Consider the following 22,114-nt stretch of genomic DNA (forward strand, 5'->3'; position numbering starts at 1 on the left):
ATGTGGTGGAAGCACTTAGATACACTAAGACTTTTACAGAACTGCAATACCCTGGCATGCATTGCAACTGCAGCTCTGCAAGCTGCAGATTAAAAACACATGACTAGAATACACGGGTTGGAAAGGAGAGGTCACTTTGAGGGAAAGTGACTGACTTGTGCGCTGCACACCAACTCGTTACAGAAGGAGATAGAATGACTTTTAACTTCAGCCTTTACCCTTCAACGTTTCTGCTAGGAAAAGATCATCTCACAGAAATTCAGCTGACCTATCTTGAACTACTTGACGATAAGTAGTAAACTATTAAGTCCTTTGTATCATGTTTTCCACCACATCCATCAGTATTTACAATCACAGATTAGGAAGAGGTTTTTTTTTTTTTACATAGTTTAATTATAAAAGTTTTCCACTTACATAATTTGTTTTGAACTACGAAGCCTTTGTGATTAAAATCTTCTCAATTCTCAGCCTTATTTACTCTTGCAATTGCTATGCCCAAATCATACATTCATAAGAAAGCTCATATCTTCTACAGAGCCAAAAGGTCAGTTCCATTTTTACTGTGATGTTAGAATATCCCCTACACAGATTACACTGTTTACAGTCAAACCGTTTCCCCTCTCCTTCTCTTTCCCCCCAAACTCTCTTCAGTGCACTTAGATTTTAGAAAGCCTGATTTAGGGTGACTCAGAAGACGAAACAAAAATGCTCAAAAGCAACAAGATCTCAAAAACACCCTGCAGATCCTATTGTTCTCACACCTCCGTTTGTTTCATGAATGGATTACACGGAATCTGTCAATGTTTGCGGAATCCTGTTTGGAAATTTCTGCAATGTGCAATGCACTACTGTCTTCAAGAGACAACACAACATAATGGCTTGTCCTCTGAGCTCACACTAAAGCACACAGAATTGCGCTTTCACTTCACAGGGAATGAAGGATGAGAGGATTGTTTGTTATAAGGGTTTTAATTTTTGCCATAGATTCCATTTCATCAGATTACAACTGCACTTTACTCAAAGTGTTCAGTCAGTCTAGAAATACAAACTCAGTCAGTCATTCTGAGTATAAAACTCTGCTGGTTTGTGCAAAGCTGCCTACATAATACGTGACATTTCCAAAAAGTTTCATTAGCAAAACATGACATTTCATTGCAGACACATTGCACTGTCTTTTCATGCAGATGGTCTTAAAAGGGAGTTTAAGAATTATTATACTGTGAGTCATCTAGTCCCGTATTCTATCTCTTACAGCGGCCAACATCAAAATCCTAAAATCATTACATAATAATATTTTGCTTCCCACACTGGTATTTATCTTAAACTTCTAATATTCCTTCACTAGATTTGTATCTCTTTTGCAGCATACGATAATCTGGAGTGGTAAGTGCAAAGAAAAAGAACTCCTCAGTCATTAAAACATCATCACCTTCCACGCGCTCCCTTAGCACCTGCTATACGCATACCACGCTCCACACTTCCAGTTAGAATGGCAAAGCCAAATGCCTGCTTACCTTGAATCTGTCCACGGAAACAGATGCCTCAGACAGAGACTTCACTGAGAAAGGTGTTACTTTTAGAGCAAAAGTCATTGAATTAAACACAGTGACCACTGTGAATGCCTAAAAATGAGACAAGAGAACCACACTAGGATGCAATACACTAACAACTCAAATCTTCTAAAAGCAGGAATGTCACAGCAGCAATTCAAACCATAGAAAAGGCCAACAGTCCAAGAATAACCATTTAAATATTCAACATTATTCACAAACAGCAGAAAACAGCGATCTACCCAACCCTTTCTCCAGAGCTTTGTCACAGACCAGGACAGACATCTGCAGTGTTTGTAGGTGTACTGAAAGCAGCTACTAGCAAATGCTGCATTACCCTACTGCCTGTAAAGACCCACATTCAAATCCTGTTGTATGACATTTGTGCTGTGTGCATGCAAGCACACTGTAAAACAAATCCACCCGATAATCCCAAAGCCCTGTGCAGATAGCAAACATGAGCGCTCATCTACATTCTCCTCAAAACCAGTCCTGGGGAAGGTCAGGACAAACAGCACTGAGAGCGTTTTGTGCAAAACATAAAACCACGTTTGCTGCTGTCACACCCGTCAGATGTTCACTTCTGGGAGCAAGGCTACAGCCTGGCCACGCAGGCACAGCCACAAAGCAAAGAACACCACAGAGAGAAACGATTTAGCAGAAAAGCTGCTGCAGCAATTTTGTAATTTGCTGTTAGTTACCTGAGCTGCCGTAAGATCGTAGCCAAGGATCATATGAACGGAAAAGGTCACCACGCTGGCAATGACCACAACTATGGGAGCCACACCCACAGTGATGCTCTGGAAGTAACCCGCACGCTCCAGGATTTTACGTTCTTCCTCCCGAATTTCTAGAAGTATAAAGAGGTGCACCACATCTGAAGCATGATTCAGGGGTTACATACACAACAGACACCACCACAGCACTACAACACTGAGTAAGAGGCGTAATTCTACACTTTAGCATTTATGTCATTAGAGACCTTCTCAGAGACCACAGTTACAGAGGACCAAACTATAATGGTCTGTAAATCTCTGTAAGAATAGAGGTCTTTTTACTTTGTTTAAAAATGGAGCAGCCAGCACTTTTATCATATGATAAAAGATGGAATAAAATTTTTATATTTAAAATTAGTGCCAAGCCACAAACATTATTATGCTGGAAGGTGAAACTTTAGAAGCAGGTCTGTGTGTCCAACCCTTCATTCATAATAGGAAGCCTGAAGGATGACCTCTGTGGTACTAAGCTTGGACGATGCGCCAGGCTACTGAGAAACGGGACACGTGCACAAAAGGAAACATTTACAGACTGCGAACTCACTTTGAACATTCTGAGAAAATGGTTTGACCCAGGCATACATTTTAATGAACTTAATGTAATTAAGAACTTCATTCATCTTTTGGACGCGCTCATCTGTTGTTGATACACATTTTCTTCTGAAATAAGCTGTGAGGCGTGATACAAACATCTGAAACAAAAGGCAATACCAGGAAACATTAATGGCAAATAGCCATTTCCAATGGAAAATAGCATGTGCTGTTACTACCACTGAATAGTACCAGATTTGTACAGTTTCTGAAGCACAGGGACCACAAACACAGTAACCTAAAGACACACCAAGTTGATCCTCAAGGCAAATGAACAGCAGAAGCCATTTCAGCCAGCGTTTTAACCTGGTCCCACAAGGCTAAAGAGCAAGCTGGACTTTGCACAGCCAGATCAGGTTCTGCCATATGCCACTGCTATGAAGGTGGTAACACAGTTTTAACTTTCTAACTAAACCAATCTAAAAAATAAATAGTTGTTCATGTGTTTAAGTATCTGCTACTCTTACATTCAGCCCATTCCTGGGCTGAAATTCAAAACCAAACACAGTACTTCAGGAAGTTTTCAGCTCCTTGCCCTTTTTCATACTCCTGCAATTTTTATTTTGAATCCCCAACAATAAAGAAGGATTACTGAAAAGAACTGGAAAAGATGATCAAACTCCACTCCTCACTCCCCTCCTTAAAATACAATTCTCATTATGTTAATCCTTACCGTTGGCCAAATAAATTGGACCAAAGTGAACCTCACTATATTCAGCCTCCACGTTTTTTAAAATGCGTCTTACGAATACAGTGACAATCTTCAGCAGCCTTACTGGGCATTTTAGAGCCAAGAAGATTTCAGGCTTGAACTAGCCTATTGCACAGCTCAGCAGACGTAGAGGCAGGAGTAGCTAATCAAAAAAACCACCCTCTCCCAGATGTGGATGAAATCAAGAGCCATGTGCTCATGCAGCGCTGAGCTCCTGTACACAAGCTGGAGGCCTTGTGTCTTTCCAGCCTCAACCACAAGCACCTGAGTATTCTGCAATTTAACTTAGCTATGCATATTTATTTCAATCAAAACTACTAGCTTTCCTATTTCCAGTTTCCAAATTTATCACTTTGAGCTTCCTGTTTCCAGATTTCTGCTTCATACACCATCTTTAGAAACACCTTCCACAGCATGCAGCACCATGAGCAGGCTAAATCTAGCACATTTCAACACCTTCCATTCAGAACTATCCACATGTCTGACCTCATAAAAATGAAGCAAGTCCTAATTCTTTCCAACTCACCATTGCTGGGTAGAAAAGGATGAAGACAGCAGAGCCCAAGAAGCCTGTTGGACCCAGAATAATCACATTATAAACCATTCCTAAGATGGCCACAATAGGGCCCCCAGCCAACAAACTGCCAACTGCTGCAGCTTCAAACATCCTTTGACCATCACTGGAACATACATTTATGAGCTGGAAAAGACACATAACAGGCTTTTAGATTTCAGGCACAGCTCTTTCTCAAAGGAATATATTGCACATCCCCTGTCACACTGCAATTTCGAGAACAATGCTTCAAAACAATTACCTCTCCAAGAGACTTCTCCTTGATGTTCTTCAGCTTAAGAATTTTCTTAAACGCCATTGTCAAGATAGCTCCACGCAGTCTAACCCCCGTGCGGTAATTCAGAGCCCAGGTTAGCGCAAGGGACCAAGATCGCACTATTTCCGTCATAAAGATGCCAAAAACTAAAAACAAGCTGTACTGCAGGTTGGACTCACTCTGCTGGGTATACTCCAAAAGATGTTTCACAACGAACGCCTACAGGAAGAAATGCAAGCTTGCATGAACATCCCATCATCCCAGAAGACCATGCAACAACTTTATGTTAAGTTAGAAATAAGTAGGCTACTTTGCTTTTAAAAGAGCCGTTTGAAATAGAAAGCATCTTCTTTCAAGAAGTAAAAGGTGTCAACACAAGAGGTACCGTGACACAAAGCCCTGCTGAGAGCCAAGCGCGGAATGAAATTTAGTAAGTAAAGAGAGTTTAATTTGGAACCATATTCCTCGCAGCACGCTTTTAATCCTCCGTGTCTTCTAACTTAACATAAATCTGTCAGTTAGCTGAAAGCAATGCATTATCATATAGAAGAGTTTTAAAATATAGTCACTACTTATACATCTGCGCACATTAAGAAACATTCCTTTACGTGACATTACAACCTTTTTTATTTTATCTTTGGTTTGCTTCAAACGTGCTTATTTGATAAAAAGGAACAATGTACCTACAGTTGTAGAGGGGAAGAGTGAGAAGGACATTTGCAAAACATTCCTGGAAATAAACATCAGCAGTTTAATAGTAAAGAAAAAAACAAGCAGAAAGCACAAGGAACGCAATACCACAAATCATTGGGGACAGGGGAGAAAAAAAAAAAAAAGACAAAAAATTAACCATTCAATCCCTCCCCATACCCTCTCCCCCCAAACACATAAACACTTTACCTCAGGAATCACATTTCAAACACCACCTGCAGAAAGAGGACAGCCCCCAGAACCACCAATTCCCACCTCCAGCTCTTTGTGGTCCGACGGCACAATGTAACATTACACAACTCACAATCACCAGCAATATTAAATACTACTGACTGCGAAACAATAGGCTTTTATTTGAAATAAAGTGCCATCTGAAAGGATAACATCTCAAACACACTGTACAACAGGTAGAGCATTGTATAAACATACAATCTGCACATACAAGATAAAGGGCTAATATCTAACAGTCAGTCTTAGCCTCTAACAAACTAGATTTGAAACTACACACAAAATTATAAAGATACAAAAACAGAATGGTATTTGTTCATGAAGTCCAAACGAGGTCAAACTTGCAGGCGCCAGAGGCGGCTTCTGAGGCTGCATGGATTCTGAAACTGGGTTTAAAAAGTATCCTATAGTAAGGCTTCACAGACAGACAAGAGCTTTCCAACGAATGATGCTTTAGGATACTGGTGCTTTTGGCATGCTAGTACAGAGCTGAGAATTACCTTTGCCCACAGTAAAAAGCAACAAAAACATCTGAGGCCAAAGAAAATATTTGAGAAGCCTTTCGCATCACAGTCTGTTGAAGTCCTCTTGCCTAAACCAGGTTTGCAAATAAGAGTTCTGTATAGTTTGGAGAGAGAGGAAAAAACCCAAAACCTCACTACTTCAAAGGTATTGATAGCTGTAGCCCAGCACCAAACAACAGGAAAAAATGGAGATCAAATTCATCTTTCTGAGGAAAATAATTCTGCACATCAGAACCAAGGAAACATGCTGTAAGTAATTTTTGTTCTTTCTTTTTCACAGGTGTGAATTAAAGCCAGATGTCCATCAGATTCCAGAATGGCCTCTAAGAAAATTCACATACCGGTCCCTGAACAAATGTGAGGAGCTCACATTGACATTCCAACTTTCTCCTTACTTGGACTGAGTTTTACATCAACTCTTTGGACCACAACTGCATACAGTTGGTTTGCAGTTTCTAAGAAGATTACTGACTTCTTTTTCCAGTATTCAATCCAACATATGCAACCGAGTCACTGAGCAATTGGGGTGGAAATCCCCCTTTTTCCTCACGAGCTGTAACTCAGCATGGTCACAGATGCAAGCATTTTCCCGCACACCACAGCATGGCTGAAAGTCTCCAAGAGAGGATGTATAAAGATAGCAGATGTTTCCTGGGGTCTCATTCCTCCCAAAACTTTTTAGTGCAACTTTTCAGCACTACTTTATAGATTCAGCATCTCTTGTGATGAAATAGAGACCGGCTTACATTATATCCCCATTTTTTTTCCCCCAGAAGAAAGGAAAGAGGCAACAGCAGATTAAAGAATTTTTAAAAGGGAAGAGGAAAAAGTCACACAATTAAAATTTACAGCTGAACACATACTATTTAAATTTAAACTAGTTTAATGACAACAATCCAGCATAAAGTTATTTATAAAACAAGAAAGTTACAGAACAAAAACTAAAACTCAGGCTAAAGGGGAAAAGGGACCTCCTGTGGCTATTACTGTAGTAGTTGGCACTAGCTGCTCGGCTGTCTAAAGCATTCCCATTGAATAAACATTACCTTACCTTTGCTCTTGGCGTTGGCTCTGCCCAGCAGGACTGTCTCATTCTGACGCAGAAAACAGCCATCCTGAAAATTCTAAAGAACAGCTTCTGTCACTGGTCCCACTGCAGCGCTGGCATCCCTGCTGCAGCCAGCGTGCAACAGCACAGGGCAGGCTGCAACTGGAGCCAACTGGGAAGTCGGGAAACTTACCTCCAACAGCTTACCACTCCCCCCTCCAATAACTGACCAAACTGTCAAGCTATACTCCACTAAGATAGCAAGTTTCCCCATCTCCCAAACAGGAAGGATAGCTCTGAACAGTTGCAAACAGGCACACTGTTCAGACCTGGAGTTAAACTGATTATATTCAGTAATCAAAAAAAAAAAAATCTCTGCACCTTGACTCAAACTGGAAAGTTTCGGTAGCTGACCAAATAGCAGCAAATATTCACTGGAGATAAATAGTATCTCACCTATACCTATACGTTCTGATGGTTATTACAAGGCAGCCTGGCACATCCAGCTATCTCACCAGGTTACGGGTTTGGATACTGTGCCAGATGCAGAATTCATCAAAATTAAAAAATGAAGACCCTTGAAGGATCTGTCTGATACCGAAAAAACCCACATAGGAAGTCTGCAAAAACACCCTTTCCGGTTATAACCATCACAATCCTCATTAGCAAAGCCATGGCTGTTGGCTGGCATTTCAAAGTCAGAGACATTCAATTAAAATTTCTGAAGTTTAATACAGCGTTTAACTCCATTTTTATAATTTTCACCAATACATGAGGTCAAGTCAAGTGCTTTTCCTGATCTCCCTTTTCACCTTCAGGTGACTGAAAAGGAGCAACAATCCAAGAAAGCACTGATGCCTCTGAGGAGACAGCATAGGCAAATCTAAGAGGCATGCTGTTTCAAAAACAGGGAGGAGGGATGGTAAAGACTTATTTTTCATGCCAAATGATGGAACTAAGAGGGAATTGTTTCTTATTCAGAGAAATTAATAAGGTTGCCTGTGAACAGGCAAGTGTCTGTAGACAATTTTAAGTTACCCAAATGGAGCATCAATTGCAGCAGTAGCCCCCAGCCTAGACAAGCTGGTTTGTTTTTCTCCGTCCCCTCCCGCTCACTCTCATTCAGCAGTTCGGCTGACATAAATTGAGAAAATGACACTACAGCAATTAGGGGCAGCCCTCTGCAAGTTCTTTGCTAAAGATAAAAGCAGCTGCTAAAGCCCTGCAGTGAAACAATGACAGAAGCTCTTCTTGGGGAAAGCTAGTGCTGTTGAAAACTTAATTATGATTTATTGTTAATTACCAAAGTATGTTCATATATTTTTATAAAACAAACTACTATAAATTATTACCAAGAAAACAATACCACAGAAACTTTTATTGTTATTCATATTACACAAAACAAGGCAAATTTTAAAAAGGCTTAAAAAGCAGAACACCATTTTGATAAGACATTCAAGAGCAGGAAAACATTTTAAAAAGACATTTCACCTAACAGTGCACCCAAGTGTACTTACCCAAGAAATGAACCTTCAGCTTACCAGCACACTGAAACGTGTACTACTAGCAGTAATACTGCTCCTACTCCTCAAGGGAAATGTGTAGAGAATAAATTTAGTCAAAATTTCAACTGTAAATCTGCACAGCAGGTGCAACAAACAGGTGACAAAAATGGTGTGAATGTCAAGTCCCATATGTTGTTATCTTCGTTACGACCCATAGCAACAAACAGCAGCAGTTCCTAGAGGCAACAGCGTGCTCTAACACCTCTACATGAAACCTGTCTGACCGTTCCTGTGGGATCAGTAAAGACTACACCCGCAGACTTCTTGAGATCTGCTCACATTAAGTAGCACTCTAATAAAATGGGTTTGATCCACTTCTTGAAGACTGTGCTATTCATGCCAATAATCTAAGATTAGCATTTTAACAGACTGAATTTTATTCCGAGCTAAATTTACAGAATCACAAAAAGAAAAAGAAAACAATCGAAAGATCTGCACATAAGACTTTTTTATGTGAGAACACCACATACCAGTCAAGGAAGAACTGTAAACTATACTAAAACCAAAGAGAAAAACCAAATGTGCATTTTCTCCAAGACACCTAAATTCCCCCACCCCCCCCACCCCCTTCCAAGAACTTGCCTCGGTACTCAGCAACTGATCCACCAGCTGTAGGAAACCTATCTTGGATTATGGAATCACTCTGGAATTTTGCCTCAATTTCTAGCTAGTCAAAACACATAAGTGATTCTGTAATGAAACCTTAAGATTTTACAGTTGGCCATGAGATGGAGCCCTCTGGGGTTGTTAAAAAAAGGATGGATATTACTTACTGGTCCACTGAAACCCGCGAGCTGCGTGATCATCAGACACACTATGGAAATTATGAGCCTCGTGCGGCAGAAAATCCACACAACCCTCCGGAGAGAAGCATCATCGGACCCACTTTCTTTCAGTTCTTCCTGCCACAGTCTCTCTAGCCTAATAAAAACAGAAGCCTTGTGTTATAAATTTTTCACCATGAGAGAAGGTACAATCTCATAGGTACTACTTTGAAATTTTACAAAGCAATTCCTAGCTCAGAGCAACAAAAATTACTAGGTGTCAAGAGAAATAAGTACACAGCACGTTCTGTGCAGTAAAGAGAAATATCTGCATCTTCAAGTATCTACGTTGTGTTACTTCTACACAAGAGGGGTGAAAAACACTGCCTTTTGCTTTGTCTGGAGTCTCTCTGACAACCTTAATATACAGACTTGTCACAGTTTTTACTTGCTGATCTGTCAGAAGAGTTGGAATCAAAACCTGAGAAAAAGTCTCATTAGCCATAAAGGGTTAGTCACAAGGTCTGACCCATATTCAAATCACCTTGCTACTGTCAGTATTACTTTTCATCATTTTGGCACAAGATTTTTTTTTTCCAGAGTAGTCTTAAGAAAGAAATTTGTTTTAATAAAAAAACCCACATGCAAAACCAGAAAAACAGTTACAAAAACTGCTGGAGACAAAATCCTTTAAGTTCACTGAAATCTGCAAGCGTACAGAAAAGGTGCAGCATGAGGAAGTGGTCTATGAAGGATAAAACTAAATTCCACTATTCTGAGAAAGGTAGAACAATATTTCAGTGCTGCCTTTCTGGGCAATGCATATCATTGTCTTTGAACTAGAGTATAAGAAAACCAATGCAACAAAAAAATCCTGAGGAACAAGATGTCTTTACCTTCTGCAATTGACGTCTGAAGACTCATGCCTCGATAAAGACCACACATCATCCATAAACAACTCCCCTTTCTTGTAGGCTCTGTGGGCCAAAGGAGTGAGCCAGGAGAAGGTCATGCAGGAGAAAAGCCCAGCATTATCAACAGGGTGCTGGTGTCTAGAAGGGGGGAAAAAAATATCAGACAAACCAAAAGGAACCAGAACTGTAAATCCCTGAGAAAAAACAAAGCCTCCTCTCATTGAAAGTACCCAGAGTACCAAATGGCCCATGCCAGCCACACTGAAAACATCCGACTTCGTTCAGCAAGTATCAGTCAGCAGACCTACTTACAGCTGCAATTCTGCTTTGTGACCGGTTTGAAAGGCAAATGCTGGACCAGTTCTCTTACAGCCTGAAGACTTACTTGGAAGTAGTCCGTATGGGTTTCAGCGCATTCAGGCCATGGTGGTATTTGCCCTTGTGATGCTCTTCGTCCAGCATTCTCAGCTGGGAATGCATAGAGGTGTCCAGTGGCAGGCCCTCTGCCCGAGCAGCTGCTTCCAAGGCATCCTGGCATTCAATCTGCTTCTGCAAGACAGCAGAGTCAGACTTCAACGCGATGTTTAAAGTCCCTAACTCATGACTCCAGCCCCTTCGCACCTCTTTCTTCCGTGCATTATTGCACAGCAGCAGTGACAGGCTTCAGCTGGCAGCAGAGACACGGGAGGCACACATTCTAGAGCTGTGTTAGATTGCTGCATTTGTCAGACATGACAACACCAGAATTGTGCCTGTGCATTCAAAGGAAATATGGAGAGACCCAACTAATCTTACATCCTGCCACAGGAAATACAATAGAGGAAAATTACAAAATCAAGTACCTACGACATCAGTTCAGGAAATAAATGCCTGGCTTATGCAGTGAAATTAAGACATATATTCCTGGTAAATTTACACCCTCAGTGTAATTTAAATATTCTTATCCACAGAAAATTCAAATTATTTTCAGAATATTAAAGTCCTTTCTTGAAAAATACCTTGGATTAGATCAAAAAAAAAAAATATGCATTAAGCAGAATTGTACCTTCTCTTATCATATTTTCTGCTTTTTCTCTTTTCCCCCAAACTAAAGGGGACAAAGATGACAATTTTCTCTGCTCCCAATCACGCTTCTCAAAGGCTCAGCAACTTTATCAACAACTACTGCAAAGGCAAGCCTTATCGCAGGGGAGTTTCTCCACAGCCCAAGTGAAAGGCAGACCCAAAGGCTAATCTAAAAGGAGAAAGGAAACAGCAGATATGGAGTAATCAAACTGTTGCAGAGTTCAAACAAACCTCCTGATCGGAAGTCAGATGTGGCAGAGCTATGTGAAGAGATTAGCCAGCTATCTGTACTTGCAGAGGGCTCACCACTGCTTGCCCTAACTTCATGGACCATTTACTGCAGTGACACATTACCTGTTCATATTCTACGGCTTTTTTTTTAAACGGAGCTACTTTGTGGAAAGAACTTAGTTCTGAGGTGAAAATCTTCCTGTCTCAAACAGAGTAAAGTTATTTTATTTCTTTGAAGACAGCAACTCTAAGTGCCTTCTAGCATCCTAAACAGAGGATATCTGCACGGCACTAAATGCACATCATTCCTAACTTTGCATCATGTAATTTTTGTCAGAAATGCCACCATTTATTGGAGACTCTGTACTACATTAACCTTTAAGCATGTAGCACATTAGAACACAGGTACCACTCGTGAGAAGGACAAGAACAGGAAATTGTAACAGCATAAACCTGTCCTTTATTTATTTAACCAAAGTACCTAAACAGTGCCTAAGTACGTTGTCAACAACCCACAGTCCTGACCTCAAAAAGCTTCAGGCACTAAACCTAAGGCTATGATTACAAAAGAAGATAGTGAAGTAAGAAGAAAACACAAAAATGTTACAACGCTATGACACACGGAGTCATTCAGAAATACGCAATACCTGAAATCAGAATTAAAAGACTTCTCACTCAATTTACATTAAATTAGTGACTCACTAAGGGCAATACCACCTCACTAAACCTACCCAAAATCAGCAGTAATAAGGGACCTGCCAAAGATGTCTCAAAGGACTCAGTAGTGGGGCAAAGTTCTGCCCGCTGCTGTTCTGGTTATAGCAGAGGAATTCATAGCTAGTTTGCCATGTTACCCTTTGCAAGAGCTCCAGGCAGATCTGCCCACACACCCTGTTGCTGACAACACGCTTGTGTTAAGTGATGCCACTGGCTATTTGCACAATCATCATTTTTCAGAGCACACAAAAAATACCTGTGAGTTAAAAAAAAAGTAATTCTTCTAAACCCATTGTATCTGTCAGCATAAAAGAAGCTTTTCACCACTTAAAAAAAAGCTTTTTAGTAAGAAAGCACAACTGGAAGATACTGTCTTTTTAGGCAATCCAAATATAAGAGTTCTTTAACACTCACTGTGAAAGAAATTAAACTCTCCAGAGTTACTCAACGGAATTCCCTCAGAAAAGGTGGAAAAGATGCATTGATACAGATGAGGGCACTGCCTTTGAACAGCCTTTATAATGTCTTGCCATATAGGCAAGTGTAAGCACAAACCCCTAATCCAGAACATTGCTCATATCCATCCTGGCACGGCTGTCCAAACCCCACACTATCACAACTATCAGGAAAGAAACGCATCACCATACTGTACAATTAAGATTCTAAGACAGACCACACAGTTCTGCGTCATACTCAAAAATCTTCACAGAGTTTATCAGGAAGAAGTGAGACTTCTACGCAGTTGTACAATACACTTCTAGAGTGAAAGACGTAAGTACAAAACGCAGCAACAACCCCAACACTGTTAATTTAGGTTTCTGAATCCCTGATATTTTTCTGGATGTTCATCAGCTGGCGATATCCTGATTGCCTGCACACATGTGCAGTTTTCTTAGAAACTAAGACCCTGAAGAAGTCATTAGTAACGGGATATAACAGGCTCCAGCACTGCTCTTGAAAGAAATGTCTAATACATCACAGCCATATCAGAAAATCAGACAGCTCTTTTTCTAGTTCAGCACGTTACTGATCCAGTACAAGCAATGAACCAGGGGATACAATATGGTGTCGACAACTCTTAAAGAAATGCTCACAGAAACAAAACAAGCCTTACTCAGGTACCACTAAGCAAAGGCAGGGGAATAATTCAGACATTTCTTGAAAAGCAGCAGCTCACTACTCAGCATCATCAAAAAGCCCAGAAGACAATGAAGAATTGTTACAAAAGACACAGAATAAAGCAGGAAACATTAAAAAGAAATCTAGGGTTTGCCTCCTTTTTGAACACCATTGCCAGTCCCCTGTCCCCCTCAGTTCAAAAAGGGTATTAGTCTTAAAATTACTTTATGTGAGCAGTGAGAACCATTGATTGGAACAGTTTCCGCGCAAGCTTAAATTTAAAAAACTTCTCAACTAGATAGAAGAGAGGATTAAAAATAAGATACAGATATTTGAGAGGTCCATAAAGTCATGAATGGCACAAAGAGGAGAACTAGGGAATGATCACCAACTGTTTTTACAAAAGAACTGGGGACACTCAATGAAATCCATGTTTTTCACAGAAGGCATACTTAAATTCAGAATTTGGACATCAGATGCTGTAAAGTTCAAGTGTATAAATGGAATTAAAAATGGAAGAATTAAACTCACTGGATAAGCATAGCATGGCTTATTAAATGTATGACACAGCAAGAGCAATCATTTACTCTGCATCTTAATAGCTGGTGGGTTAAAAAAAAAAACCAAAACACCTTCTGAAGCCACAGGCAGCTCCTGCCAGAGGGTAATAGTTCTGCATTGCATATTTCATGAAGCTGTGGCACACCTGGGTGCAGGCTGATATGATTCAACAGATGACTCAGAAAATTAACAGGTGAAGAAAACAAATTTTTAATCCTAAGGGCTATCCCTGAGAGTATGCAGAGCACCAAGGAAGCATCACTACACATATGGTCTTGTCTCGTTCTTCCACCTCCACAGGTAGCTCAGAGACTGGCAGGGCAAGAGAAGCATGGCTGGTGCTGCTGCCACAGAGCACACCTGCCCTCTCTGGCTTTCTGTGACTTGAAAGCACAACAAAATCCTATCAGCACCCGTTATCATGATCTCCTCGTCCAACAAATCGGTCATAGCAATGGTAAGCACAGAAGGTAAGAGCCAGAAAGACAACATGGTTGGCTCAAGACATGTCACGACAAAGTCTGGGTGAGGGGAAGAAAACAAGTTGTTTAAGGGCAATGAAGAAGAGTTGCTCATGAAATTAGAGACAGCAGTACCAAAGACAACACACAAACCAAGGCCATGCAAGAGGGCCATGAAAACACAGAACATTTAGGAACCAAGCTACAAAGCTGTCAAACACACATCAGGATGTCAGAGGTAAGCAAGACAGAAGCTCTGTAGGAAGCAAGAGGGGCATCGGGAACATTACGCAGAAAAGCAAACTCAAGCACGTGAAACACATGGGCACTACTGGAAACCTGCTAAGCAACCAACATGGGCATTTCTCTGAGGATAGGGAGCAGGTGAAGAGAAAGGAGGCAGCTGTGTTGTATGTGGGGAAAAAAAAACAAAGCAGAGCAATCCTAGCCTTTCACACAGGCAATCACATCTTTAACAGAGAAGGTAGCAATTTATTGGCTTGACAACTGTAACATCAGCTGATAATAGCAAAACCAGACAAGCCTAGAGGCCAAGCAAAACAGAGGTTCTTTCCATCCCTTACTCATGTTGCAGAGAAAGAATTTGATGCACAGTCAACATATGACTCAAATCTCACCCACCAAACAACTATTTGTCTCCTCTTCCATAAGACAGAACATCTTCCAGGGCTCAGATCACTGCAGGGAAGAAGCTGAATCTCTTCTGGTCCTACTGCTACCTGACAGGGAACTAGAGCAGATGTATAAAGGCTTCTGTATGGCAGATAATACAGAATACAAAAGCTATCATGGTTGATTTACTATTATACCAAGTTTAATCTGTTTTAAGTAGTAGAGAACTCCAAGCTGGCAATGCTGCAGAACAGGAACTCTTGCATTTAGAAGGCAGGGCTCAGCAGGCTCCCTCACTCCTTTGTTCCAGTTCCCAATGGCGGCCAATGGGAAACTAACAGACCAGCACAATAGTGCTCAGCACTAGGCAGGCGTACGGGGGAAGAGGAGAATTATCTGCTCAGTGCTTAAGGCACTCTCCGCACTACAACTCCAGGATGAGCAGCAGTTTTAAAATATCTAAGAGACTTCATTAAAGGACCAGCGTTTCAAAACAAGATTAGTTATTAGTTTGTGTGAGCTGGGAAAGAAAAGGATCAACTGTTCCAGCGAGCTTCAGGATAACTACACCAAAATAAAGAGACACTCTGAAGTTGCAATTACATCCTTCTTCCCAGAAATTCCTGAGTCTTTCAAAGCACAACCCCATTTGAAAGCAGTTAGGGGTTTTTACATGCTGCTTTTGCAGGCAGCACAAGCAACGCCTAAAGCTCTGTTGTCCAGACTTCTAAAATTCACCAAACCCAGGAGCATCTAAGAATCAAGTATGCTTGCAGGTCCAAATGTTGTCAAACCTGCTGTTGCTTGGTGAAGCAGCAAGTACTCTGTGAACTTTATACTCCACTGAGGCAGTTTTCTTCTTCTCCTTTCACTAGATTTGATGCAGTACAGTCTATGAAAGTTTTAATAGGGGGATTTACAGCATTAGACTCACAGCCTACTCTGTAGCTACAGTGCTTTATAATACCCTGCTTGATGAGAACATGAGCCTGTTTAAGACCAGCTTGGTGTATCATCCACCCACACCAGCTCTCTCCCTGAAGGAGAGGCAGCAAGGAGCAGGCACAGGGCTAGACCACAGACAATGGGTGTGAGGAAGGAGGGACTGGTCCTTTAGACACCTGCATACATCGACTGCAAAGCACAGTCAGCACAGGCGAATTCTCACAGCAAGACCACCAGATAGTTACAGCTTCCAGGACTGCAACGAACCAGTCAAGAAGTTAGGGCCTCCGTTTTATTTCACCTCCTGACAAGTGGAGTGAAGAAGAAAGCTCATATCTCTGCTGCCTTCCCAGTTTCTGCTGCAGGGAAGAACAGCTCTTGACAGCACGAGCCACATATCCAAACACAAGCATAAATGTTGCTGTGCCATATTTCTCTGAAGTGAAAAGAGAATGAGCTGTTCAGAAGTGTCTGACTTGCTACAACAGTTCAGAGATTCAACAGCTTGAAGTCTAGTTGTTCACTCTGACAAGCTATTATATGTGACTTTATTACACAAGACCTCTGCAGTTGCTCTTCAGGGCTAGGATTAGCCAAAGTTGACTTAGCATTTGAGTCACGGTTTCAAAACTAGCCTGAGTTTGTGCATCCTCAGACTAGAGTAGAAGTCTCCCAGTAGTGCTTGGCACTGGTGGCAGGACTTTGTGACCAAACAACATCCGGGTATGTATGTTTGTGATGAGCCTGAATATTTTAGTTACATACATGGAGCATTTTCATTCGATGCACAGAGTCCTTGCTGAGGACAGATATAATAATTTCTTCCAGGAATATTGCTTATTTGACCTTGTCCTTGAATCCTCTCCTCAATGCTAATGCCTGCCAGATGTCCTAAACTCTTCTCTGGCAAATCCACTCACTCCTGCAATCTAAGTGCAGTGTGGCATGTAGTGTTCATTTTAGGATTTTGCAACAGTAGTTGCTGGGTATGCACCTGATTAGCAGCTGCACTCCTGCTTAGGCTGCTGGTATACATGAGTCCATGTGGTGTTCTGCATTAAAACTAGTATTCATGTATAACTTTGTAATCAAAGGATTCAGATTCATTCAGAGCTGGGGTTGTACACTGATCATCCACCACTGGAGCTATGTAGTTCATACACTAACAATACAGTAACAGCAGACTCCTGGGGAACTGGAAATGATCACCAGCCTTAACTAAAATTTGCCCTACAGAAATAGCACCCTACATGTGCTCTGACCACAAAGCTGGGAAACTAACTCCCTGTGAAGCAGGTCAAGGTAGCGCAGCACAGGCTGAGGATTTGGCTCGACTTCCTCACGTAGGCTCTGGTACCCTGAACCGCATGCCCACAGCCTACCATATGCTGGAGGTGTTCTTCCAGTAACAGCTTTTACTCAGGTAGAATTAGGTCACAACAGAAGTTACACAGGTCTGTTTAGTACAACACCAGGAGTGTCCAGGGAGTCTTGAAACTCAAGCTTCTGGGGACCAGAAGCACTAGTGAATGACAGCAGAAGCCTTGACACCACTGCATTTACTGAGCCTAATACAGCCTTGTATACACCTTCCTGTACCAATACATGCTTCCAAAAGCAAGGGGCACCCCACTCAAGTGGCACATGAACTAGTAAATTCCAAGGAAACACCTCAGGGCTCCAAACATGCCAACTGTAACCTCAGCCCTCAGAAAGGACTGACAAAGAGATTTAGTTTGTGGAACAGCCTGTTCACAGCATGAAGTTCAGACCACAACTAACTACTCCTTTGCACATTGCTTAGGACATGAATGTTTAAAATCTAATAACCATCTCAGTGTCTCAAGGTATCAGAACTCCCTGCAAGTAAGCCAGTTTTGATTCGTTTCAAGTTTTCTCCAGTAGTTTGGATAGACCCATTAAATCCTTTGGCAATCCTTGTAACTGTACATTGATTTTCCAAGGCAGCCATAGGGAAAAAAGTCTCCAAGACCAATATGGAACATTACAATGGAAAAAGATATGGAAAACTTGCCTTCACTGACAGTTAATCTGCTCCTTACCCACTTATGGTCATGAGGAGCCTGATTTACAGATCTGCTCTGGACAAAGGAATAGCAACCCACAGTAGTCAAAGACAATACTGGCAAGTGGCCAGAAGTGAGGTTTTATCATGTGGCCATGACTTGGATGAAGGATGATTAGTGCACTGAAGACAGCTGACTTTACACGGAAGCCATGAATTAGGCAGAACACCAGTGTTCTTCTAAAGAATGTCTCCACCCAATGAAGGATTTTGCCTTTTTATTCTTCCCATTACTGTGTTAACACACTCCAGATTTCAGGCAAACTTTTGATACGCAACTGGCTGATGGGTATGCTTCTCTCTCATCTGGTAATACACAGACATAGGTATGGAAGACAAGTAGAGATATCACTTCTCCAGAGTGGTCAAGAGAACCATCATAAAGCATGCATCAACCACCACGTCAAGGATCTTTTGTCAAGTTAGTGAGTACTTTACTAGCAGAAGTTCAACAGCAAAACTGCTTGGCAGAACACAATTAAGGTAATACACTCAGTTCTTTGGGCATATCATAGAATTAATGCATCTTTAGAAAGCAACATGAGTCACTGCTTCTGTACATAGTCTAATGGTATTCAACGTTTTCAAAAATAACAGAACTGACTAGATTTAGGTTTTGCTTACATGTGACTTGAAAAAGCTGATACAGCTAACACTTAGAGAAAAGTATGCCTTCAGCATGGCAGCACTTGTGAGGTCAAGAAGGCAAATCTAGACATGAGCTTATTCTTGAGTGCCAGCTCTGCCAATGACTGAGAATCTTCAGACAGGAAGAAGCACCAGAATGATAGCTCCAGACTGAACCTTAGAGTGTTCTACACACTCCCAGTAGAGCCACACTGTGCACTCATCCCTTAAACACTTGTAGAGAGCATAATAGTAAACTAAAGTAGCAGTGCTAAGGAAGGCAAGAGCTTTCACCTTCCCTTCCTTTTTGTACACTACTTGCTTAAGTATCATTAAATTTAAAACAGGAAAATCCTCTGCAGCTTTTCACGAGGGTACAGTCACAGATGTACTAGGCACTGTCAGGGCAGTTAAGTCACTGAAATTGGGTGTGAAGGATGCTACCCCTCCGTTTTAAGCATTGTTCACCTTAGCCTCCTTCAGCACAGGGGCTTATGAATTCCCTATTTCTAATCTTCCTTTTGCATTTAAGGCCTTGGCTCCCTTCACTCTCTCCATCCTTCCATCTTCCTCCTCTGAGGATGAAAAATTCCAGTGGCTGCTTTTTCCCAGAAGTCTCCTGCAGTGGCTTCTCTTTGTCTAAGGGCCCCAGCCTAGAGGCACTGCAGCTTGCTGATGTTCAACCACTGTAAACACTCTAGACTAACAAACTGTAGGAACATCATTGCTCTGAAACAAAATCCTCAGGCTCTCAGTTTTAGAGGTTTATTAGCACGCTGCTTCTATACTGCACATGCTCAGACACCACACAAGCTGTATCACTTGTATCATCTGCATCACAATGACAGTAGACACCACAGACTGGCAGGACTTCACCCAAAGGAAGTAACACTGCACAGCACCTCTTACAGGCACCATCCACAGAACTAGTCTAGTTATCAAGTCACCTAAACTCCCTGCTATTTCAGCAGCTGAGCTACAGCATTAGACTTTCAGCCTTCAGAACTGATGCTATCACTACTGTAAGAGATCCGATGCACTGCCTGTTTAGTTAGTAGGAGCTGGTTCATTTTAGCAGCACATGTCATTCCCACTCCCTGCATCAGTGCCCTTACACTGTAGCAGTTAGGTCACAGCAGGGGAAGAGCAAACCAAGGCAGGATCAGTGGAGGAACTGGCCCTCGCCTAGCACAGCCTTTTATATAAGGTTTCCAAAGATCACTGGAAAAACAGTGTTTTCTTTCCTGCTCCACAGAAGAGACAAAACAAGCAGCCCCAGGAATAAGTATCACCTTGCAGTCAGACTCTGCAGCAGCCCACAGAAATGCACTACACTGCAAGAGCTGAAATTCTAATTCTACTCTGGAATCACTGCAATAATTCAGATTTGTTATATATCTGCACCTGCGCTAGTTTTGAATGGTTTAGGGCAATACTACCTAAATTGAGTACTTCCTCACATTCCACGTAGCTACGGTCTGAGAAAAATAAGGTATCTAAGACTGTACCTGTGTAATCTGTCATTAACAGACAAGAGATCTAAGCTGATTAAGTGTAGCCAAACATAGCAAGATGGCAGCAGTTACAAGTTCAGGATGTGTGTACATGGATTTGCAGATTTCTTCCACTCTTGCGTGTATCTCCTAGCTCAGCCAAACAGCAATGAGCCACTCAGCTGGGTGGCAATTAAAATTGACCTAACACTTCACCAGCTATCATGATAAAGTAGTTAACTGCAGTTTCATCTCATGCGGTGAGCACTGGCATCAGCTCAAGCTACTGCAGCTTCTAGCAGTAATCTGAGCCAGCCATACAGCAGAATCTTTCTGTGCAGACTGATCTGGAACACCTACAGCCCTTAAGAGCCTACTTGGACTGGGGTTCCAAATGTTCTGTGTTTACTTGGTTATGAAAATATGGATTCTTCTGGAAAAATGCAGAGATATCCAGCAGCTCAGCTACCACCAAAACCTTATCATTAGGCTGTCTAGAAAGCCTGCTCTGAGCACGGAGTGCAAAGGCACTAGTACCTTGGCTACATACACATCCCTGGGTTTGAACATGTTGCTGTGAGAACAGTTGCTTCAGACTCTCCAGAGGGGTTGAGAGGCAGACTTGATCTGACTATTGAACAGTCAGACAGTGAAAAGTCAAAGCTATCAATGTGCTTGAAGGATTTACATCAACTCCAAGTTTTGATCACGTTCTCTGCTGTCTTTGGCAAAAGCTGTCAGAGACAAACCTGAAAAATAAGAGATCAAGGTAAGGACAGGATTATTAGCAATTCTTCTGAGAGCTAACTTAGCAACATGTTTTTCCTGCATGTTTAAAGCAATCTTTGCAGTACCACACTGCTCAATGCCTCAAAATGCAGCAATCTGCACTTGAGGTTTCCACAGATGTTATAGATGCGGCAAGAACATAGCCCTGAACACTACATTCCAGTCAGAGCCAGTTGCAGCCTGGAGTACCATTTGTAAACTAGTGCCTTAGCATTGTTAACTGCAGGGACTCCAATTTCAAGAACTGAATTCTCACAAGCACTGTGTATCCCAAGAACAAGCTGCTTCTACATCTTCTGTCACTGCAAACATAATGGGGTAAGGGAGCAAAATACTCACTTGCCTGCTGTTCCATCAAATAAACATGAAGTCTACATTTGCGAAGAGCCTATTCCAAAACCACTTTGAGAACAAATTATTTCTGTTCCTCATCTGTCATTTTTTAGTATGTTTCATGGATACAATGGGATCCGCCCTCCTCTTCAGGACACACTGCTTTCATGAGCAAAACTGAAGACAATTACTTCAGACACCACTTGGAGGGCACACAAGCACTCTGGGAACAAAAAGTTCTAAAGGTGCAAGCATAAATCAATATTTCAAAACATCCCTTTATTTTTATTCCCTGGCAATGTAACAGCTTCCTACAGAGGAAGAGAACTGACTGCAGCGCTAGGCAGCAAGGGCAGGGACAAGTTATCTTCATTGAGAAGAGCCATGCTCCCACATACAATAAGCCAAATTAGCAGGGTATTATGCATTGGGAACATGCTGTTAGCACCCTATTTTGTAAGCTACATTAAGGTCTCCAACAAAGACTTTAAAAAATCAATTGTTATAAGAACACACTGCAGAAACTTATTCATGAAGCAAATATATGCATTTGCAAGCTGAATAAAAATTGTTTCTTGAATTTCAGTCCCAGAGCACCAATTTCAGAAGTCCAAATTTCTATAGCAACATTCCCATTAAGCACCAGGAAATGTTGGATTAGACCTACTTATACTGCAGCATGATTTCAATTATGATTCCAGGAAGCCTATTTGAAAAGCCCCTGTCTTTCAAAGTAGTGATCTTTCAGACTGTGACCAAAGAGTGTTTAAGCTTTTAAAGAAAGAATTGCAAGTTCTCTTCCATTATTGTCATGAACAGCCATTACAGCATCCTTTCAGCA

General features: G+C 41.5%; 1 protein-coding gene across 1 annotated transcript in view; it reads right to left on the reverse strand.

Annotated features, from left to right (window-relative positions):
• ABCC5 (ATP-binding cassette, sub-family C (CFTR/MRP), member 5) overlaps nucleotides 1-22,114 on the reverse strand; it is a 46,063-nt gene that overhangs the window by 19,891 nt on the left and 4,058 nt on the right. The window contains exons 2-9 of the mRNA XM_010137027.1: nucleotides 10,599-10,762; nucleotides 10,196-10,351; nucleotides 9,309-9,456; nucleotides 4,445-4,678; nucleotides 4,156-4,329; nucleotides 2,871-3,018; nucleotides 2,252-2,400; nucleotides 1,515-1,622 (exon numbers count right to left, since the gene is read on the reverse strand). Of these exons, the coding sequence (XP_010135329.1) occupies nucleotides 1,515-1,622; nucleotides 2,252-2,400; nucleotides 2,871-3,018; nucleotides 4,156-4,329; nucleotides 4,445-4,678; nucleotides 9,309-9,456; nucleotides 10,196-10,351; nucleotides 10,599-10,762 (1,281 nt within the window). The remainder of the gene's footprint in view (nucleotides 1-1,514; nucleotides 1,623-2,251; nucleotides 2,401-2,870; nucleotides 3,019-4,155; nucleotides 4,330-4,444; nucleotides 4,679-9,308; nucleotides 9,457-10,195; nucleotides 10,352-10,598; nucleotides 10,763-22,114) is intronic.

The sequence above is a fragment of the Buceros rhinoceros genome, unplaced genomic scaffold (assembly GCF_000710305.1).
Source record: "Buceros rhinoceros silvestris isolate BGI_N320 unplaced genomic scaffold, ASM71030v1 scaffold45275, whole genome shotgun sequence".
NCBI classification, from domain to species: Eukaryota; Metazoa; Chordata; class Aves; order Bucerotiformes; family Bucerotidae; genus Buceros; species Buceros rhinoceros.